Source organism: Barbus barbus, assembly GCF_936440315.1.
Source record: "Barbus barbus genome assembly, chromosome: 2".
NCBI lineage: Eukaryota > Metazoa > Chordata > Actinopteri > Cypriniformes > Cyprinidae > Barbus > Barbus barbus.
This window is the reverse complement of record NC_136730.1, coordinates 36,038,444-36,061,939: the sequence shown is the minus strand read 5'-3', so window position 1 is coordinate 36,061,939 and position 23,496 is coordinate 36,038,444. Positions and strand designations below refer to the sequence as shown.

Sequence of the window (23,496 nt, the reverse complement as noted above, 5' to 3'; positions counted from 1 at the left end):
ACATTTATGGTACCTTATAAGCTTGAGGTTTTCTTTTGAGCGGCTGAAGAGCAAGGCATGCTCTTGGAGGTCTTGGTGTTGAAGCTGTACACTGGGGCCTACAATTTTCTTTCTCGCCTCACTTAGGATGTGTAATCCTTCATTTAGAAGCTCCAGCAAACACACAAGGACAGGCTGCCCTCCCTTATACAAGTTACCAACACTGGACTGTGGACACAGACAGAACTCATTGTCAGATGTTTCAACACCAAAATATCATGCTAAACTAATACCATCAAACTTTTAGGAAATACATGTTCATTAAAATGCATATATTTTCAAATATGTTAAAAAAGTTATCTTTACCCTTTCTGCCTATAGCTCTCACCTGGTGGGATAGTCTCTCCATCTTCTCATGCAGAATCGCAGGTATCTTCACGCTCAAGTCCTGCCCACCTAAGATGTACTGGTCTACCTGTCTATGGATCACACTCTCCACCACTTTTCGATCTACTTCAAGGGGGGATAAGACTCGGTCTGTCTCAGTCCAAAAGCCTCGCACCTGAGAACGTAAATTATCATAAATGTTACAAGTAGATATGATAAAAACGACAAATTATAGAAAAACTGAAAAGTAAACGATGCGAACCTTTCGGTTTTTTGCAAGAATGTCTTCCTTCAAATCTGTGTTACTGTCATGTTCTCTTCAAAAAAGAAACACTGTTTTAAGTGAAGTGAAAATGAAACCAATATTCTGTGCAATTTCAATTTACTTCAACAGAGCTGTCAAATAAAATATTTTAGAGATTTACTTAAGCAAGTGATCATATTTGGCATTTTCTGCATCAAGGTCCCTCAAAGATGTCTCCAAACCTCTGAAAAGTAAAAAAAACAATAAAATAAAATAAAAAATGCATAGATATGTAACTCTTTCCTGAGTAGAGAATAAGATGCTGCAACAGTAGCTGACATTATAGAAACACCCCCACGTGTGACAATTGTCTGAATCCCATATAGAAACAACCAAAATTAAGTCTCTCGAGGTGTTGTGTTCATTGGTGTTATATAAGGAATCTCCTATGCCATCAATCCTTTAACTTCAATGAGAAGCTGCATCCCTTCCCCAATGAAATATTCACTGTTTTGTGACAGCAAGCCCCTTGAGACAGCAACCAAAGCCACTGGCTTGTGCAGTTGGCGTAAATTGCTTGTATAAGACTAAATAAATTACCTTTTGTAAAAAAAAAAAAAAAAATTGCAACAAAAATTGCTTCCTGAAAAGTAAGAAATTTGAAGATGGCGACGACAATGTTTTGAGAGGTGGCATCAGTACCATCAGCCAATGAATTACTGTATTTCTATAGGAGCTTCAGACAAATCATCACACATGAGGTATTGAGTGAATCTATGAAAGGGAAGTAAATAAAGTAAATGTAAATATAAGATGCAAATAATACTTTCTATAATGTAACAATGATTCAAAAGATCTACAGTGGCTCTGAAACAGTAGGGGCTTTCGCACCGCGTAGTTCTAGGAACTAACCACCAGGGTGGTTCCCAGAGAACTAATTTCTCCCTCGGGCCATTTTCCTGGTTGCATTCGCACCAACAGCAGGAGCTTGAAGCAGCCAACAGTAAAGCCTTTATGCACGCCATTTACATACGTCAACAACCGGTGAATAGAGGACGCCATGATCGGAGCTGTTTTTGTTGTGTGTTTTGGGCTTTGTGATAATGGAGATGGAGAATTTACGCGACTGAAAGAGCAAAAAGTTGGGCTAAGAGACAAAATCACCTATGACAACTTGCAGTGTTACATATCGAGGCTGAGAAAAGAACAACACTCCACACAACAAGTAAATTCCGTTATCGCTGTTTTCCATGTTCATGGGGTAAGTATTTTTACATGGCTTTTTAAAAATACTGGGTAGCTGGTGTTTCATATGCATTTGGCCAATCAGCATACACTTACGCCACTGATAGTTCCTATTGAACTGTTTTAGACCCTACTCTGAAGTAGGAGCTAATTTAGTTACTCCAATTCTAGGAACTATGAAAAGGTTCCTCCGGTGCGAAAGCCCCTAGTAAAAAGGAAGTATTGCAGCCACTCACTTAGCTCTTTTCTGGTAGTCTTGAATGAGAAAGTCCTGCCCTACAGTCACTCTCTGGAATTGTCTCTTCACCAGGTGAAATCTTTTCACGTCCAGCTCCTTTGAACTCGCTGGCACTGCAGCAGCCTCGGGGACCCAAGTGTCATCTAATTGTTAATGTAACAAATATAAAACAGTTATATCAATTAGAATACCCTCAACATGGCAATTTAATCCCTAAACAATACAAAAAAGCTTGACAATATACAAGGCTACACATTTTGTGAGAAAATATTCCTTTTGAAATTTTTGGCCCTCCCCGCATTTATAAGTAATCTTTAAAAGTGAGATGGTGGAGTGCAGTACGGAGCTTTCTGCTGAAGGCAAATTTCCAAAGAAATGAAGAAAAAAAAAAAAAACACCTTTGACAAAGAGATAAATAAGACCAGAATAAGTACTGGTCTGGCTTTCTGGAGACGGGGAGCCCTATAAATTGCTTAAGGGTTCCAATTTGATCATATAATACACTTTTAAAAAAATAAATAAAAACACATCTTGTCAATGTTTCTATATTATCATAATACTTGCATCATCCCTTGACGCAAGGCTGCCAACTCTTATGCATTCAGTGTAAGACTCATGCAATTAACAATGTTCTTATGCCACACGTCCATTTTCTCACACAGCAAAAAAAAAAAAAAAGATATTGCGGAGCAAAGAGTATTATTCCCATGTATGCTGAGTAGCCAGCGTGTCTCCCTCTCATCTTGCACTGTACTCCGTGTCTTGCATTTTGGTTACTGGTAGTAACTAATATGCTGTTTAGCCTAGGTATAAATAAGTTAGCCTATTGTTTTACATCATCCAGCAGTTATTTTATATAATCTATGATGAAAACACAGTACCCATAATTGTACTACTCATCATGACATGTCAACTAGGCATGTCCAGATGTCATATTTAGACATGCCTAATAGTTAATGTTAATTATTGTTTTCTAAAGAAACTGGTGACTGGTGATGTCCCTGACAGCCCAGCTCAAATGATCTTATTTATATTAATTTTGATTTAGAATGTATGTTCATAATCAAAACTCATCAAGAATGTCCAGATTTTAACTGGTACTGCACAATTCCAAAATCAATCTAGCTAGATAAATTTAAACGGTCAGTTATAGGATGATTTCTAAAGTGTCAGTGACACGAAAGAAAAAGACCCTTATCACAAAACTTTCCATATTTTCAGTAAACCTAATAAAATTCTGTTCAGTTACTAAATGTTTTATCAATCACAATATACTTCTTGTGATGCAAGATTTTGTGTGCGTGTCTGTGTGTGTTTAAACCTTGTGCTGTGCTGAAATGCCTTTACTTAATTTGGCTTCCTTTCATTCCAGACCGCAAGCAACAGCTGTATCCTCCTAACTTATCTAGTGTTTAGTGTTTCCTTGGTGCTTGTGTTTTTGCCGAGCATAAATGTCAAAGTTGTCACTCAGATGAACATCCTATAAAGCCATGTCATTACATCAAGCGGCTGCTGTGCCACTTAAATTGTGCAGCCTTACTTTGTTTACTGTCCAATTCTTAATTTATTTTTGTCACACTGACAGTAGAAGTAGTGTTTATGCTGCTGATCACCGAGTAATATTAATACAGATATAGGAGCTATTCAGCTTCTCTGTGTTACAGCACTGAAACTGTTTTTTTTTTTCCCAATGGTGAGCTGCATGTTCTGTGACACCTATGGACTCAGATAATGGCCACCATTGTTGTCTATCTTATTTGGAACCTGAGCACCTCAGACAGGCCCTTTCAGCTCACTGTCTTAGCTGTTATATTTACATTTACATTTATGCATTTAGCAGACGCTTTACTTACATTGTATTCAAGTTACAGTTTTTACATTTTATCAGCTCTTGCTTTCCCTGGGAACCCATGACCTTGGCGTTGATAGCGCCATGCTCTACTATTTGAGCTACAGGAAAGCCTCATGGATTTTGATGTGGTTTCAGTGTCTGCATCAGACTCCTTTTTTGATGAACTTCTTGTTGTGACAGATATAGTCATAAACCAAGGATTATTGCGTTCAAGTAGTTGACAAAGTTAATATCGTGATGGTAGGCCAGTATCACCAGCAAATTCATTGTACGCAAAATTATAAGCAGCTTCTTGATGACCCACCTAGTGCAACTAACCAGGACTCTAACCTGCTTTGCCATGCATCTGGTCACGTTAATTATTCAGCTGCCACCGGTTGAAGAGATATTAGACAGACATTACCTTGTCTGAAATGCATTCAAATAATTTAAGGCAGGATTCTGCTTCCAGGCGTCTATTCCCACAGAGGCCCTTATTCTCATCAATGTAGTGGTGGCTCTGTGCAAGGCAGGGTGCAGGAGGTGTTAGGATCACCATGCCAGCCCAGATTTAATGTGAAATCCAGGTGCAATTCCACATCTGGAGCACAGCTCACTAACAACGCTGACCTGAGAGTACATAGTCTGTGGTGGGCACTAACAATGCTGGGTGGCAAAACATCAGACATATTTCTGCTAAACACCCTGTCAACAAAAGAAAAACTGCTGTCAGGCACCTCCAAATACTTGGATTGTCCTACAATGGTGCGGATTCCAAAGCATCTGATCTCATTAGCAGCACAAATATAATTACTGCTACAAAACAAAAAACATTTCTATGAACAATTTCTATAGCCAGGTTTTCTGGGAAGTCATAAGTTTTATGGCTTTTACAAGTCTCATTGGTGGATTTACTGTATGAGGGCGCCCTTCAGAGTTGAGTATGTATTAAAGAGAGATTACATGCAAGAGTTTAATGCTGTGAACCATTATATTATATTATTTATATGTGGACCCCAGAAAACAGTAAAAAAAAAAAAAAAAAACAAATGATAAAATAAAAAATAAAGGCAGTTGATGACCCCATTTAAATATTTATATTTTGAATAAATGCTTTTGTTTTTTCTTTTTATTCACCAAAGAATCCTGAAAATATATATTAAAGCAGAAACGGTTTCCAACACTAATAATAAAACAGTATATTAGAATGATTCCTATTATTCATAACAGGTTATGGGTTTACGCAGTAAAACTAAGTCTGTGTGGGATTACAAATTTAAGAATCTGTTTTAGATCTACTGATCCTATATCCTAACATACAATCACTTAAAAAACTCAGGTGAAATGCATTGTATTTACTTTAGCATTTATGGTAAAGATGATGATGATGACATCAGATGAACAATTCTGTTGAACAGTTTTTAGCAAGAAGTTCCTGCAAATTCCTGTTCTCTTATTGTAAATCAAATGAGCCAGATTACTGAGACTCTCACCTTTTGTGTGTAATGGCTCTTGGTGCCCCTGACCCAGTCTTTGAGCTGATTGGATTAGGACTGGTGAAATGGGGCAGGTTGCTATACCTGAATTTGCATGCTTTAAGGTCGCCACCCAGGTGCTTTGTGTCCATTTCTAAGCATTGCCCCCTAAATGTATATAAACTACAATGTATCACTGCCTTAGTTAGATTCTGAGTTTACAACAGTTTTGGTGCCATGACCCGGATAGAGCTTCTCACATGACATTGTTCCAAACTGAATTCTAGACTTTCAGCTCAACAACAATTTGGTGAGTGCTACTGTACCCAAAGAATCAATACAGACCTGTACATGTGGTTATCCTTTGCTTTGCCAGGGAAGGTTAACAGTTTTTATTAGGGATGCTCACCCGATACCGATACTGAGCTCCTGTACTCGTACTTGTTAAAATGCCCCGATATCAAAAGCCGTTACCACACACCAGTGATGGGGACTCGAGTTTGAGACTCGGACTCGGGTGCGACTTAAGTCGCACACACAGTGACTTCAGACTCGACTTGAGACTCGTCCTCGAAAGACTTCAGACTCGACTCGGACTCGAGCTGCGGGACTCGTGAACAATGTTTATTTTTAGGAATGATGAGCTCGCTGTTATTCCCCTCCCTCCGTTACCTATAACCTGCCCATGTAACACGTGACGTACTACGTATCTGCTGCGCACAGGCGCGGCCACACTTTTTTTTAAAGTTTTATTTTAGGCACGGCCGCCATACATTAGAGGACAACGAACAAACATGGCGACTGCTGTGCTATTCATCGTTAGCTTTGGATTTAAGGATAGATTATACAGTTGGTACATTAGTAAAACCATTACGCCTATGGAGAGTCCCGTAAACCACATATCCGAGTGAGTGAGTGAGTGAGTGAGTGAGTGAGTGAGTGCGTGCGTGCGTGCGTGCTTGCGTGTGAGAGAGTGTGTGACCAGTGTGGTCATTGAAAATGTGTTCAGATATATATTCTTCACAGAAAATGAGCCAAGGCCAATGAGTCTAAGTTTGAAAAAATTATTAATCGTATAATTTTTCTCTAGTAAAAAATGAAAACGGGTCCTACAGATCCGAACACCATACAAGGGTTAACGTTGTCTGCAAACAGGTTTCAGGATTATTGTTGATCATGTAACATTACACTGGTTTGAGAGTTTGGGATGTGTTGACTTACAGTAGTTTATAAACTATGATTAGTTGCATTTTCATTGTCATTTAAGTGAAATTATTGAACTTAAATATACAAGCTTGATAAAAATGATCATTCTAAAGAAAATTTCAGATGGCTTTTGCATCTGAACTCTTCATATATTTCACATTGTTTGGTTTGTTGCAATAGTGTTTTGCATTTAGCTACAATGTGATGTTTGACCATATTAAGTCTTTCTTAATTTTTGGTCTGTACTGTACTGTGTGTTCATGCTACAAGGCAAAATACAGATAATATTAACTTAAAAGTAAAGCATTCTTGGTGTTTTTGTCATGTTGCAATAGCCTGTTTACACTGATTATATACCAAAATCAAAGCTGATACTGTATGCTAATAGATAAAGGAGTCATAATAACATATTACATGCTTTGAATTCCTTATATATAGCTATGCAGTGTTGGATGGGTCGCTGTACGTGATGCAACACTTATTATAACCAGAGACGTAATATAATAAAGAGACTTGAGACTTGACTTGGACTCTAGCTCAGAGACTTGAGACTTGACTTGGACTCTAGCTCAGAGACTTGAGACTTGACTTGGACTCTAGCTCAGAGACTTGTGAGCATCTCTGCCACACACAGCATGTGATAAGTGTCATATTCAGACAAAGAAACACAGACAACAGAACAACAGACAGCAGAATGGAGTTATTAGAGATTAAGGATGTCTACGAAGTATAGGAATGCAATGAATTTAATGTTAAACATTCAGTATTAACACCTGTATAGCTGATGGGCTAAGCAAAGCACGCTGAGTGAATAGTATGGAATGCCAATCCTTACATAATAAATAAAGAAATAAGAAAGCAAGAAATAAATATAAATAATTACTTATTTTTGCTTTTTTACAATTTTATTTCCTTATGTATTTTTTCATTTGCTTCCACATTTTTTTATTTATACATTTATTTATTTATTTCCACATTTATGTATTTATTTCCACATTTATTTATTTGTCCTTAGGGTAATGAGGAGGGCGTGTTTTACTGCAGGAATAGCAATTGAGCCAGAGTCGTCGAGGGGTAAGCTTTGAGGCCACAGGGACACCTTGTGGTGCCTAAATGAAGTACAAGAAGTGTAGCCTACATGATGCGCCTGTTCATAGTGTGGGATGAATGACTTAGATGGGCAATATGGCCAAAATATCACAGGTTATTATTTCAGTTTCACGTGGGGGGTTGTTTCAGCTGGGAAGCATGCAATCTACAGGCTACACTTGTACTTCATTTGGGCACCACAAGGTGTCACTGTGGCCACAAAGCTTACCCCTAGACTACTCTGGATCGATTGCTATTCGTGCGTTAAAACACGCCCTCGTCATTACCCTACAGACAAAGAAATGTAGTAATTCATGGTAAGAGAACAACTATGGTTTTGAGAGGTTTGAGTATTCTATATGGGGTTTGCCTTTTAAAAGTGTGTCATTTCTACTTCTTGTTTTTCAGAGAAGACATTTCTGTCACTAACAAAGTGGATGGTGAGCAAAGGTGGTGGCCACGTTTAGGAGCAGCACCTGGGTTTTGCAGATGCCTATGTATTCTTTGGCTGCTTGTCTTTTTTCCCCATTATGTTTCTATTGCCTATGGACTCTTTGTGAGGATAAATCCAGAGGGCACAACATAACGCACTGCAAAATGTCCTAAGACAGGAGATATGGTGAAGATGCACTGTTCCAGCATTGGAAGACTGTATTTTGAAGTGTTATACATTCACCTCTGAGTTTCCAACACCTGTAACTATTTAAAAAAAAAAATAATTTAAAAAGCTAAATATTTAAAATCCACCTGCAGACAGTAATTTAATTAATACTCATCTATAATAAGCTAAATAATACATTTAAATGTATTTCCCATGGAATTAATTTCTTTATTCCTTAAAATGACTCCTCAATCACACCAGCTCAGACCTGCTCCACTTTCACTCAGTTAACTGTAGTAGTAAACACTACACGATGGCAAGTGGCAATATTGGATAAATGGTAATCGGATAGCGAATCCATGAGTAAATATTCAAGCTCTGAATGGATTATAGCCTACAAAGTGCCTACCCTTGTGATCGCTAAAAAGCTATCAGTCATCAAAGTACGTCGCAACCTCACAAAATTCAATTAATGAGTGAAGTTGGTAACACTTTATAATAACGTCCAGTTATAAGTCATTTCTAAATGATTAGTTAATGATTAACTAATCATTTACAAAACATTCATAAGCGATTAATAAGTGATATGCTAACAATTTGTGTATGTTTTGTTAATTCATTTAAAAGTCATTTACAAGTAATAAGCTAATGATGAACTAATCATTTACAAAACATAACTATACATTCACAAATGATTAAGTAATATGCTAACGATTTATAAATCTGTCATAAGTTATCTTTATAAATAGCATCATGAAATAATTAAACACATCCTTAATGGTTAATAGTTACTAGTTAATATATTATTAATCACTTATAAATCATTGAAATGTCAACATTGTACTATTATCTCAATAAACATTATAAATCATTTACAAAGCTTTCTGCATCCCCTAATCTAAAGTGTAAACTACTCATCAGTTGTAAATGTTTTACAAACCTTCCAGGTTACAGGTTGTTTGTGTGTATATATATATATATATATATATATATATATATATATATATATATATATATGCACACACGACTGGAAACCATAAAGTTTGTAAAACATTTACAACTGATGAATAGTTCAGTGTTTCAGCTTAAAACACCCCAAAAATCATTTATTATACCATTTTGTAAATTCCACTTTTTAAGTGGAAGCAAAACCATGCTGTTGTCTCTTTAAATGCTAATGAGTTGCTGATCCCCACCCCCTTCCCAGAAGAAGGTTGCGCCTTTACAGTTTGTGCCTCAGTTACACTGTCAAAAAAAACAACAAAAAAAAACCTTTTTTCATTATCATCATTATGGTGGTCACAACAAACAAAATTATAGTAAAAAGCAATATAAAAGAAAATTTTGCATAATAGGTCCACTTTATATATTAAAAAAGAAAAGAAAAATGAAACATACAGAATAACTGTGATTAAAATCAGTCAATGAATGCAGATGTTCTGGGACTAAAAATGAAACGATTACCGGTTTGTCGATAAACCACGATAAAAGTCCCAACAGTTAGTATTGCCATTCCATATTTTAATTATCATTAAAACCATATTTGATTATTGCAATTTGAAAAACTCCAGACAGAGACTGCTAAGCATTAGGCAAATTAGTAAGTCTCATGCAGGTGCAACATGCAGCTAATTTATGTGTGACAGATTCTTTACAAAGGAATCACATTAAGGTATCAGAAAACAGTAAATTAGTTTTTTTTAACAGTAAGATTAGTTTCATTTTTTCTGACCTCACTGAGGAAAATGATCAAAACCCAAAAACACTTTTTGATGTTATAAACTGTGTTAATAAAAACTGTTAATTGTTACAGCTGTCTCATCAGATGTGTTTTTTGTTGTTGTTTTTTTACAATAAATACAATTATAAATAAGGAATTTAAATATCACCCTCACCACTTACAGTGCCTCTGTCTTCTCTACCAGCAGTGCAGCTCTAAACCAGTTCAAAACCATATCTTAATAAAAAAAAAATAATAATAATAAAAAAAGTAGTAGATAAATTACAGCCAGCTGGCTCTTCATTTGATGCCATTTCATTTTTAATTCGGAGGAAAAAAGAAAAACCCATAACTATAGCCAGATTTCTTTCCAAGGATTTTTTGGCGAAAAAAAAAAAAAATTGCGCTTCAAAAGTTCTACCGATATAGCTGATGGAAATGCCATTTATTGATTACATTTCTCATGTGTCAACACAATGTCTTTCTGTTTCTGTTAGCGCATAAATTCTATATAGATACTTCAAATTAGGGCTGTCACGATTATGAAATTTGCAGATTAATTGTCTAAAAATAGTCACGGTTATTGCGATTAGTTGTCTGTTTTAGGGCATTGTTGATTATCTAGTTTCGTGTATATTCCATATAGCTAAAGCTGTAAAGCCAACTCCTTGTTACAAATATGGTAGAACCATCACTTCTACCCCAAAAGACTGCTTTGCAAGTAATCTTCCTGATTTATCTCAATTCCTCACCATATCCAACAGTGCAGAAAAACTTGATGTAACAGAAACTATGGACTCGCTCTTTTCTAGCACTTTAGATACTTTTGCTCCTTTACACTTAAGGAAGATCAAAGAAAACAGTCTGACTCCGTGGTATAATGAGCACACTCGCACCCTAAAGAGAACAGCCCGGAAAATTGAGCGCAGCTGGAGGAAAACAAAACTAGAGGTATTTTGTATAGCTTGGGGGGAAAGTACCCTATCCTACAGAAAAGCATTAAAAACTGCTAGATTACTTGATTACTGATCTGATTACTTTTCGTCTCTTCTAGAAGAAAACAAACATAACCCCCGGTATTTATTCAATAGTCACTAAATTAACGAAAAATAAAGCATCAACAGGTGTTGGCATTTCCCAAGAGCACAGCAGTAATGACTTTATGAACTATTTTACTTCCAAGATCGATACTATCAGAGAAAAAATTGTAATCATACAGCTGTCAGCTACAGTATCGCATCAGATCAGTGCACAATTCCACTCATTCTCTACTATAGGAGAGGAAGAATTGTATAAACTTGTTAAATCATCTAAAACAACAACATGTATGTTAGACCCCATTCCATCTAAACTATTAAAAGAGCTGCTTCCAGAAGTCATAGATCCTCTTTTGGCTATTATTAATTCATCATTGTCATTAGGATATGTCCCCAAAACCTTCAAATTGGCTGTTATTAAAGATGTCCTTACTACCTTTCTGGGCCTTGAACGTGTCAGTTGCGTTGCTGTCTATAGAGGATCAGAGAGCTCTCAGATTTCATCAAAAATATCTTAATTTGTGTTCCGAAGATGAACAATGGTTTCTTACAGGTTTGGTACGACATGAGGGTGAGAAATTAATGACAGAATTTTAATTTTTGGGTGAACTATCCCTTTAAGCTCACTGCACTCTCCCAGTTCACTATAGAATTGATTTTAAAGTCCTTTTACTGGTATTTAAATGTGTGAATGGCCTGGCTCCCTCTTACTATCTTGATCTTTTTTCTGAGCATCAGCTCAGGATATCAATCAATTCTACTGATAGATGCTATTAACAGTCCCTAAAACTCATCTGAAATCTAGAGGTGACCGTGACTTTGCAGTGTAAAAATTTAGCTTTTAATCATTAGTAGCTTCTATGTTGTTTTATGTTTTGTTATGCTGCATCAAAGAATATAGAAGACCAAGAGGCGAAACTCTGGACAACATTACAGATATACAGAAATAGACAGAATCACAATGAAAGAGAAGTCAACGTGGAATAAAAGAACTCAATGTTGGGCAATCCACTGCAAAAACTATCAGTGTAACAGTAAAAATCTTGCCTTTTATCGTTTTCCCAAAGACCCTGACAGGTAATTATTCACAAAAGTGTATATTGTGTTTGAAGCACCTCCTGCTAACTTGAACTGTTTTTAGTCTGGTAGTAAACTTAAATCCTTTTAGGAACTGCAGGTCCTATAGCCATAGAAACATAATAATGTGGACATGACACTATAGTTATAATGAGTATATGCAACTTCACACATTTACAATTACTTACTATATTATTATTACACCAGTAGGTCTGAAATATATATTGTACGTTTGAATCCCCTGGAACACACTACAAACATGACGATCTCTAGAACATGATGCATTACTGCATCTGTCATAATTAAACAATTAAACATTTTTGGAGAAAGTGGGTGTACTTGTGTTTTTTTAACATAACTTTTTTTTTTTTTTTTTTAACAGTCTTCCTTTAAGGCACATTAATATAAGACCGTATTGTGAAAACGGTTTACTGTCAAGATGTTATTCCTGTTATATATTTATTGTCCAACATCCTTTCTGTCATTAATTTAATTTCATATGTTGGTATTAATTCAGTGTTTATAATGTTAACGCTTATTTTCAACACATATTTTCAACTGAAACTGGTTTCTAGAGAGCAAAAGGAAATAAAAAAAAACGTTATTGTCATCATCGTTCAGGCTGCATTTCTGCTTTAATGTATGTTTTTTTTAAACAAAGCAGCTGATATTTAACAAGGAAAATGTACAATAGGACATAGATATGGGTAAGTAAAGGGTTTGCAGTAATTTAATCTTTTTACTTGGCAAACAATAAGCAGTATGAAGCAGTCTAGTCAATTGGTGGAGGGGACCCATCTATAATTTATTCGTATTCAAGTATGAGATATATATATATATATATATATATATATATATATATATACACACACACACATACTTTAAATGTGTTATTGTAAGTTGGTCAAGCGCGACTGGCTCCTATTATTCTATGGCGTTTTTGTGTAGTTTTCAGTCCAAAATGGCAGCGGCACAGTCATGTCATGGGCGCAACTGTTGCTATGGAGCGTTCTATTGAGTTTTGCCTCTTGGGCTTCTATACTCTTTGGCTGTATGTTATTTTACAGTTATCATTTTGAACAGCAAAACATTGTTTTGGTTAGAACTTCAAGTTTTAAAATTGTGCTTTATAAATACATTTGTCATTATGGTTGTTTTTCAACAAGCAACACTTTTGCACAGAATACGTGTATCCTCACTTACAGATAGTCTGAAAGCTTCCTCACTACTCTTTCCTCACTTACTTATGGTGCAGTTACAAGAGATTTGATGTGTCCTTCAAGATGGCTAACTTTGATTGAGTCAATGGCTGGAGGACAGAGGTACAAGGAAACAAGGAAGCATCAGTTTGAGTATTGAAAAGCACTCTAGGCATACAGCGTTTTGTACATACACATCCAAGTGTGTATGATATATGGAACAATTTTTTGACTGCGTTCAGGGGGTGCTGTAGAAACCTAATTGCAGACAACTGAGTGCAAAGTTTCAAAATCCTGATGAATTTTTGTTTGTTTTGTTTTTGTTGAGGAAAACAATAGCATACCTGTGGTAAATGTCTTCAGTGTTTTCAGCATGACATGTTTAGATAAGTGGAGCATCAAGTTGATAAATCTTGGTCCAAAAGCAGAGAGTAAATGTGATGCAGCCACCTTAGGAAAAGCATTGCCTTCTTCGTTCTAAATATATTTATTAAAAAAAACAACATTATTATTATTTTTAAATATATACCTATCTAAACATTTTCTGGCAATGCAACAGGCACAAAAGTAACAAAAAATTAGATATTAAACATCAAATGAACATACCGCTATCTCTTGGAGCCATGAAAAAGCCACCTTTCGAAACTCAGCATCACCTTTACGATCCCAAATTGGCCAGCAATGTCTATAAAAACAATACGATTTTCAAATCCACAATTCAAAATCACAAGTGAGGATGACAAAATTAAAAAAGTCCTGTATTGTACTACCTGAAGACATCTTGGGCGCGTGTGGGATTCAGTTTATTAAATAAAAAGTGGATGACAATGTAGAATGCCTCTTTGTTTGGCTTATCAAACATGTTCCTGTCAAACAAACAAACAAACAAATAACTAAAATTACTATTATTATTATGTACTTTTAAAAGCTTATATATATATATGTGTGTGTGTGTTTGTGTGTATGCATACATGTGTGTAACAAACAAACAACTAACTAACTAACATGACTATTATTTATTTTTAAAGGCAATATATATTACCAAACAAATAATTAAATCAATTACATTATAAATTATTTAAATAATTATATAAAAATTACTATTTAGTAGATTTAGTTGATTAGTAGATTCAAGTGGGTGTACTTCAACTTGAAAAATGGTGCGTACTGACGCTTTTCCACAGTTGAAATAAAATATTCATTCATGTTTATTTTGTGCTTTAATTAAATATGGCATGATGATAGATTCACTTGCTGCTAGAACTGAGGCTTTACAATGATCTGTCTCGACACAGAGAAAAACAAGGCAAAACTTGAAATCAAACACATTGTTTCATACCAGAAGTAACCTGCTCTGTCTTGTCTGTCGGCACATTGTCAGTTTATTTTTTGCTCCGTGATGTATTTTTCACTGTGTAAGAACATGATGTGTGGCGTGAGAGTGGTGTAGCTTGTTGGACATAGCAACAGTATGAAGGGGGCGGGTCTTTGCGAAGGGTCAGTTAAAGGTACAAATATCTGGCCATATAAGTACAATAAGTATTAAAAAAGTGGAAGCAACCTAACAAAAATAAAAACAAGGGAGAGGATATTCTTGGTTCATTTTAAATTATCTTAATTTCTTTCTTCAGATGAACACAAAGATATTTTTAGGGAGTCTGCATATAACGCAAGTGTACAGGATGTCTAAAGATGATGTTTCAAAAACTACACAGTGAACTAGTGTTGTCAAAAGACCCAGTACTTCGGTACCAATCGGTACTAAAAAAAATGAAAACGTCACGGTACCAGGTTTTTTTTTTTAAGTACCAGTGGTACAGAGTACCCGGTCAACCCGGTTCTTGACGCGTACGGCCCTATGATTTACGCGATGCAGAAAACGCAGACGGAATCCAGTTATAAAAATTTAATTTACAGTTTATCACGGAATGTCACGGAATTTGTCAAAGTTTGGATGAATTAATCAAAAGTAGGTCATTACACTTAAATCAAATCGCGACATGGACTAGTAACTGTAAATATTAAGCCACAAAAGTCGATTCAAATATGAATCCTGCATGTTCTGCAAGTCTCTGTGTGAATGAATGAATGACAGAGACACGCGGTTTTGTTTACTATGTACACTTAAGCATCCCTGACGCTCGCGGTGATTTCATCATCTGCCATCTCAAATCTTTATTTTTAAAGAAATAATCACACAATATTTCTTCCATATTTTAATTTTAATAGTAAATCCCCTTTATTTACCAGGGCGCCGACCGATGATGTATTTTTCCTCAGATATGTGGATTTAACATCTAAATTAAGATAAACAAAGTTTGGTTCTACACCATAAACACAAACTATCTATAATGCTTACAAGAATAGGCTACATCCTAAAATATAATTAGTACAATTAGCATTAAGCTACACTTGAAAATGTATTTAATTATTAATGTATCTGCTTACCCACTTTAAACCATCATCGAGTGCTTGCAATAACTTCCGATTTTGATTTATAGTTGATTTTGATTCTATAATAAGCAGACACATGCACTCTTTGTATGTTTAATAACGCTACACTACTAATATGTGTCATAAACATCCTTTATTGCTATAAAAAAATACCATGAGCTGCATACAAAACACATTCAGAAAATATATTGTCATAATCATGTCTATTTGCTTTCATATTGTCATTCTAATGACAATACCTATTGAATTTATTAATAATAATTATTATTATTATTATTGTTATTGAATATGATGATAATGATGATATTAAACAGTATCTTATCACTTATAACATTTTGTAAGTGATAGGGATAATATATTTAATATCATCATCATTAATAATAATAATAATAATTAATATTGGTGGTGATGATGATGATGATGATGATGATGATATTAAACATTATATTACTAGCTACAAAATTTTGTAAGTGATAGGGACAATATATTTAATATCATCATCATCATCACCAATAATAATAATAATTATTATTGGTGGTGATGATGATGATGACGATATTAAGTATATTATCCCTATCACTTACAAAATTGAGAAACGAGTTGGCACAGTTTTATTCAAAGCCTGATCAGGATACAGTACACCGAGAAATGTCGACTTGTTGAAAGCAAAAAAAATAAATAAAAAAATAATAATAATAAATAGAAAAATTCAGCTGGATCAGTGCAATTAAGAAAAGAATTAGAATATCAACTGTTATAACTTAAGTAGCTGACACACTTATATACGATATCGTTACATATAAACAACCCTTGTAAAGGCCTGACGATTGCGAGCTAAGTTAATGAAAAAGATAAGTCATTAGGTTCAGAGGGAAAAAAGATGGATTATACTTACATTCCTAGATTCAGATGTTTAATGTTTTTGCTACCTGTATCCGGTCTGAATTCGAGGCACAGGAGACACCACCAGAAGTATTTACCGTTTGTTTTCTGTAATTTGGACATCTCGCATAAGCAGACGCTTGAGGATCATTCGACAAATACGACTCAACGATTTACTGGACAAACCGTTTGCAAGCTATCAATAATAACCCAATCACACCATACTAATCATGTTTATGCTTGGTCTAGCCAAAGAGTATAGAAGATCTAAGTTAGCTGCGACAGGCTCACAAAATACACTGAAAAATGTTTACATGTAACGTTATTTACGAGCAGCAACTTCCTTCTAACCGCCAAATTGTTTGAGCGAAGTTGTCAGCATCCGTGGCCAAACGTCGCAAAACTAGGACGGCCTTTGTGTAATCCTGATTTATATCTATAATCGATAGGCTACAGCAAAATGGCGAAGGCGTCGTTCAGATTGGCGAAGGTCTATTCATTGTGTTTACACATCTGCAAGAAAATACGAGCGCGCGAGAGAGTTGCATGTATTGGAACACGACCATTAAGATTGGGCGGGACTTCGCTCGATTACGTGTTTATCCCTACTACGGCAAGCCGAAAAGATCAAATTCGTCAACGAAATCCAAATCTAGCCCAATGGTCATATAACTGGAGCTTTAAGCTTTCTCCAAGTAAATCTTGTCATATGTTATTTACCAGGAAGAAAGGGATAGACAAACAGAAGTTATATGGTCACAATATGGAAACAGTAGATTGTTGTATGTAATACTAAATCAGTTTTTTGCGAGTGGGATGAATTAATGCACATTCACATTTAGTCTATGACTACAGTAACAGCATGTTCACACAGCGCACTGACAGTCAATAAATGGGAAAAAAAAGTAACTGAGATATTTTCTTGTAAATTAAAAAGTAATGTGTTACGTTACTAGTTACTTGAAAAACGTTATATTATTACATAACTCGCGTTACTTGTAATGCGTTACCCCCAACACTGACCAACAGTGTTATTAAAGAATGTTGGGAGTATAATTATTTTCAAGGTAATGGTTTTGGATGGGTAACAAAGGCTAAATCAGAGGAATATAGGTTAGACAGTATCTGTTTTAACACTCATACTCCTATTAGTAATATCCCTATTTGGTTGTTTCCAAAAACTGAGGTAGATTTAAATATAATGGAACTAAAGGATAAATGGGAAGAAAGTGAGAAAGGATACATAGCAAGTCAATACATAAAAAGCTAATTTTAGTTTTTTAGATATTTATACAGATGAATCCAAAAGATGAAGAAAATAGGGTAGGTATAGGAATATATACCAACATTGAATGTGAGTATTGGGAAAAGATTACCTGATCAGTTGTCAGTTTATACGGCAGAGATGATGGCGATTATTTTAGGGTTGCAGTGGGTGGAGGAAGTAAAACCAGATAGAGTGGTATGTTGTGTTGACTCTGTAGCAGCCCTATACAGTATTCAAAATATGAAATCTAACAGAGAAGATTTAATGCTAGAAATCCATCAAAATGTATTTAGATTGCGAAGGCTTCAGATAGATGTGAGATTCTGCTGGGTCATGTAAATATAAAAGGGAATGAGAAAGCAGACAAAATAGCAAAGAAATCAACTAGGGTGAGTGAAATAATACATATTCCCTTTGGTAAAGGAGAAGCTAAGGCAATAATTAAAAAAGAAATCATGAAGAAATGGCAGGACAGGTGGGACATGGATAATAGTGGAAGAAAATATTATAGTATACAGAAATGTATTAATGCACAGGGTGTGAATGGAAGGAATAGAAGGGAGGAGATGGTTTTAACCAGGCTGAGGTTTCACCATACAGGGTTAAATAAAACATTGCTTTTGTTAGGTAAAAGTAAATCAGATGAATGTATGGAATGTAAAATCACAGAAAATGTAGAACATATACTGTTGCATTGAAATTATTATTAATATATATATATATTTATTTAAATTTTTTTTGAGTGGAATCATTGAGATATAGGCTAATCCATGCTGCATACTCCGGTACAGTAGGTGGCGGTATGTACCTGATAAATCATGATTGCAATCCGCCATAAAACCAATAAGAAGAAGAAATCTAGCCCAATCTTATGGAGCGATTTTTGTGCCAATATTTATCAAACAAATCAAGTGATTTGCAAATAAACACAATCTGCTTTGCAAAGAAAAACTCGACTTTCAAACAAACGCAAAGTGATTTTCAAATACAAAACTCTTTGAGAGAAAATGCAGAGGTATGGACAAATATATGTATTGTGTGTAGGGCTGGGTATCGAGTTCGATACTTTTTAGGCACCGACCGAATTGCCTCGATACTACCGAGTATCGAAAAACGTCTTGTCGTTCGGTACCAAATTTCAATACCTAAGGGGTTAATCTCATCACCATCAGTGAGCCAATAATCCTTTAGCACTAGGTGTGTTTGACTAGAAACGGTGACGTGCTGATTGATCAGTGTTTGAAATCCGCGAGAGCGTTTCGAAAGCGCACAGAGCAGTCCGCTCTTTATATCGCGCGGTTTGTTTACTAAACACAGACTGAAGCTCGCGTGACGCTCGCGGTCATTTCAGCGTCTGCCGCCTCACTAAATGAGGACATAAACACATGAACAACATCTCCAGACCTGCTCTGAAAGTCACTTCATGAGCATTTTACTGTTTGATTCGAGTAAAACTAGTCATATCATATACACACAGAACTGTAACGGTATTCCAGGCAACCCGTCAAAATAAAAGTTTGGTTTAACAGAAATATATTAATATTGTTCAGCAGACAGTACATACTGCTACTATTAAAATTATTAAAACTTTTTTTTTTTTTTGTAATGATCACACAACAGTTATTCCATGTTTTAATTTTAAACCCCCCTTTGTTTGCCAAAATAAATACACTTTGATTTTCAATAATTTAAAGATAAATTAATGTTTTATGTCTTCATTTGAAAACCAGATACAGAACACAGAATTTCTGAGGAAAAATAAAACATTTCATAAGGCTATTTTAAGTATAAATTTAAATAAACTAAGTTGTTTTTATGCATTCAAATAATTAGACATACTACACCAGAATTTAAAAACAATAAAACATATGGTGAAAGAAAATAAAACACCCACTTATGAAAGTGGATGAAGATTTTAAATTTCTTGAAGTCTTTAACAACCTAGAAATGATGATTCTGTCTGAGCTATGTGTTTTAAAATGAACACGCACTAATGTAAACGTAGCCTAACAGATGTGTAAAATGAAAACTATTTGAACTTTATTAAAATGGATATATTTTGTTCCTTTGCAGTGGCTCAGGAGATGAGGCTTTGAGTCTGTATAAATATCAACAAGCTAAAAAAAAATGTTTTTTGAGATAATGTAATCTTATTAAAACTGATTTCATAAAACTGGTATAGAAAAAAGTATCGTTCAGGAACCGGTATCGAACTCAAGGTATCGGTATCGATATCGAAAATATTTGAACGATACCCAGCCCTAATTTTGTGTGTTACAACTGTGAGACTCATTTGCCTTTTTATGAGGAAACTTGGCTTGATTTTCTCACAAATGCGACAGGCTGATTTTCTCACACGAGTGCGGGCAGATTTTCTCACATGAGTGCAATTGAGCATATTTCTTTTCCAAAACAGCAGATGGCGCTGTTGGTCAATTTACGCTAGTCTCCCGAGACCTGAAACACCTCTTTACCTTTTCAGACAAATATGAGTGGGGAACAGGTGAGTTTCTGTCTTACTAGATCTATAATTAACCATTTAGATGTTTTCACAAAGCAACCCTACTACAGTGTCAGTGAAATTCACAACAAGTGCTGTAAAGTTGTTAACATGATTGAGAGGTGACATGGCTAAACATTTAACTAGGCTGTCTTTCCCTATAAAAACTGATCCATTCTCCATACCTCTTATCCTCTGTTGGATCGCGGGATATAGAATATACATATATATTGATACAATTGTTCAACATTCAAAACAATGCAGGGGTATAACAATATATCGTGTCACAATATATTGTAATACTAAAATGCAAATGTATAGTGGATAGCGACAATATTGTGTACCAAAAATGAAAGCATTTTGAATTTTATTTTTACGTTAGGTCAAGTAAGATTTATTGTCTTTCTGCTATATATGTTGAAACATAGCAGTGGAGAGAAATGTTGTAGGCTACCTCTGCAGTAAAAGTTTAAACCAGTATAAAACTACACATAGACAACCTACTGAAAGGAGTAGGCTAATCTAATTATACAAATAGGCTACTATAATCAAACTAGTTTAAGTTCAGGTGAGCTTTATTGTGATTCAGCTATGTAAATGTACCAAAATATAATCTAAACATTAATATCCCTTATGAAAATTAGCCATGGTTTTACTAAATGAATACCATGGTATTTGTAGTAAAGCTGGCTATATTGAAATGGTAACCTGCAAAAAAACATGGTTACCACACTTTTACAATAGTAAAACCAACTTTAATTTTCATAAGGGATATCATAGTTTATCATATTTATGTTTATATATAGTAATATACATGCCTTGTACAACATTTAAAACTAAAAGTGGCCTGTAAGGAGATATTTCTTATTTCAACCAATATACCAGCAGATTTTAGTCTGACAATAGCCTGTTTGGAAAAATTCAACTAAAATTATGTATCTTTTTATATATGGCCGAGCAACATTTTAACTCATGAATTTAAGAATAAAAGGCTACCGTCAGGAATTATATTAGTGGCTCTTTAAAATGCAAACGTTGGTCATCTGAGTCACTCCTAGAAGAGTCCTCGCTGTCCAGAGTGTGTCTTCACCCGTGTAGCACGCTGTTTATTAAACCACTGTTTATTAAAATGCTGAATTTATATTATATCAGCGTGATCCTATCACTTGATCCTTCTCCCCAATTGACAGGACAAGAGTGACACCAGAAAATAAATATTAATAATTTTGCTAAGCTAAAAAATATGTAATTTTAGACAAATGATTGCACAGTTACATCATTTAAAAAAAAAGTTTTAGATATTGCACTAAATAATGTGATTTGTTTTCATTTTTTTATTAATAATTAATGACCTCTTGGGTGATATTACTATATCTGATACTAAATTAAATTGTCTAAGCTTTCATTTTTGGTACACAATATTGTTGCTATCTATTATACATTTGCATCGTTTTGAATGTTGAACAATTGTATCAATATATATATATATATATATATATATATGTATATTCTATATCCCGCGATCCAACAGAGGATAAGAGGTACAGAGAATAGATCAGTTTTTATAGGGAAAGACAGCCTAGTTAAATGTTTAGCCATGTTACCTCTGATTTTTGAACTAATCAATCATGTTAACAGCTTTACAGCACTTGTTGTGAATTTCACTGACACTGTAGTAGGGTTGCTTTGTGAAAACATCTAAATGGTTAATTATAGATCTAGTAAGACAGAAACTCACCTGTTCCCCACTCATATTTGTCTGAAAAGGTAAAGAGGTGTTTCGGGTCTCGGGAGACTAGCGTAAATTGACCAACAGCGCCATCTGCTGTTTTGGAAAAGAACGTTGCTCAATTGCACATGTGAGAAAATCTGCCCGCACGGGTGTGAGAAAATCAGCCTGTCGCATTTGTGAGAAAATCAAGCCAAGTTTCCTCATAAAAAGGCAAATGAGTCTCACAGTTGTAACACACAATACATATATTTGTCCATACCTCTGCATTTTCTCTCAAAGAGTTTTGTATTTGAAAATCACTTTGCTTTTGTTTGAAAGTCGAGTTTTTCTTTACAAAGCAGATTGTGTTTGTTTGCAAAACACTTGATTTGTTTGATAAATATTGGCACAAAAATCGCTCCATACAATCTTCTCTGCTGTCGTTGGATCCCGACGAGTCTACTGTGGGTCGAATTGTTTTTTTCCCCTCTATTAAACATAATAATCGACATGTTCGGGCTCTTTTTCAAAGGTCTCTAGAACTCATATTATAACTTTATGAAATAGTTCTGTTGATGGTGAGATATGGCATAAAATACCTCATAAATATTTAAAAAGAAATAAAATACATTTATTTCAAACTCATTTATAATTATTACCCTCCCTAGCAATATTACATTGTAAAAGGATTTCATTGTGATTTTTTTTTTTTTTTTTTTGGAGTTGTCCTTATTATTAACAAGTTTTTGGGTAACAATATCCAGCTTTCAACTTTGTTTTGAAATTGTTTTATTATTATTATTATTATTATTAAGGTAAGTTTATATGTGCATACCCTAGACCCCTCGATTTTGACCGAGGGAGCGAGTCTGCTTTATATGCTCACTTCAGGACGCTCCATAGACCACAGTGCAACACGACTATGACGTCATTGCAGATCGCGTTTATTTTATCCCCACCTCTATCATTTATAAATTATTTTCCCAGCCAAATATTATTTTGGTAAAATTTAAATCTGATATTGATTTTAGTTGCTCTTTTTGTGTCAGTTGCCACGAAACTGTGGTACATTTGTTTTGGCATTGCCCTTTTGTAAAAACAGTTTGGCAAAATGTCTGTGATTTTATTGCACAAAACATTGACAGTCATTTTGTTTTGTAAATATGTATTATTTGGTATCTTAGAGAGTAGCAGAGAAAAGCACAATCACGTTTACATGATAAATCTTATTCTTTTATATGCAAAATTTCATATTCACAAATGTAAGTTCTCCAGCAAAAAAAAAATTTTTTTTTTTCTTTTATGAAGGAAATGGAGCATTATATTGATACTATGCAATTTTCAATGAAACAAA

The 23,496-nt window shown here is 34.8% G+C and overlaps 1 protein-coding gene across 2 annotated transcripts in view; it reads right to left on the bottom strand.

The window, feature by feature from the left end:
- Nucleotides 1-23,496, bottom strand: part of LOC306885226 (HAUS augmin-like complex subunit 6) — a 31,068-nt gene that overhangs the window by 6,386 nt on the left and 1,186 nt on the right. Inside the window, exons 1-9 of one of the 2 annotated variants that reach the window (XM_079441626.1) lie at nt 16,678-17,238; nt 14,099-14,194; nt 13,935-14,013; nt 13,673-13,805; nt 2,092-2,236; nt 792-854; nt 629-683; nt 368-541; nt 14-207 (exon numbers count right to left, since the gene is read on the bottom strand). In XM_079441626.1, the coding sequence (XP_079297752.1) occupies nt 14-207; nt 368-541; nt 629-683; nt 792-854; nt 2,092-2,236; nt 13,673-13,805; nt 13,935-14,013; nt 14,099-14,194; nt 16,678-16,787 (1,049 nt within the window). In that variant the 5' untranslated portion in view covers nt 16,788-17,238. Of the gene's footprint in view, nt 1-13; nt 208-367; nt 542-628; nt 684-791; nt 855-2,091; nt 2,237-13,672; nt 13,806-13,934; nt 14,014-14,098; nt 14,195-16,677; nt 17,239-23,496 lie in introns of those variants that run through there. The other variant, XM_079441627.1, reaches the window with a different exon arrangement.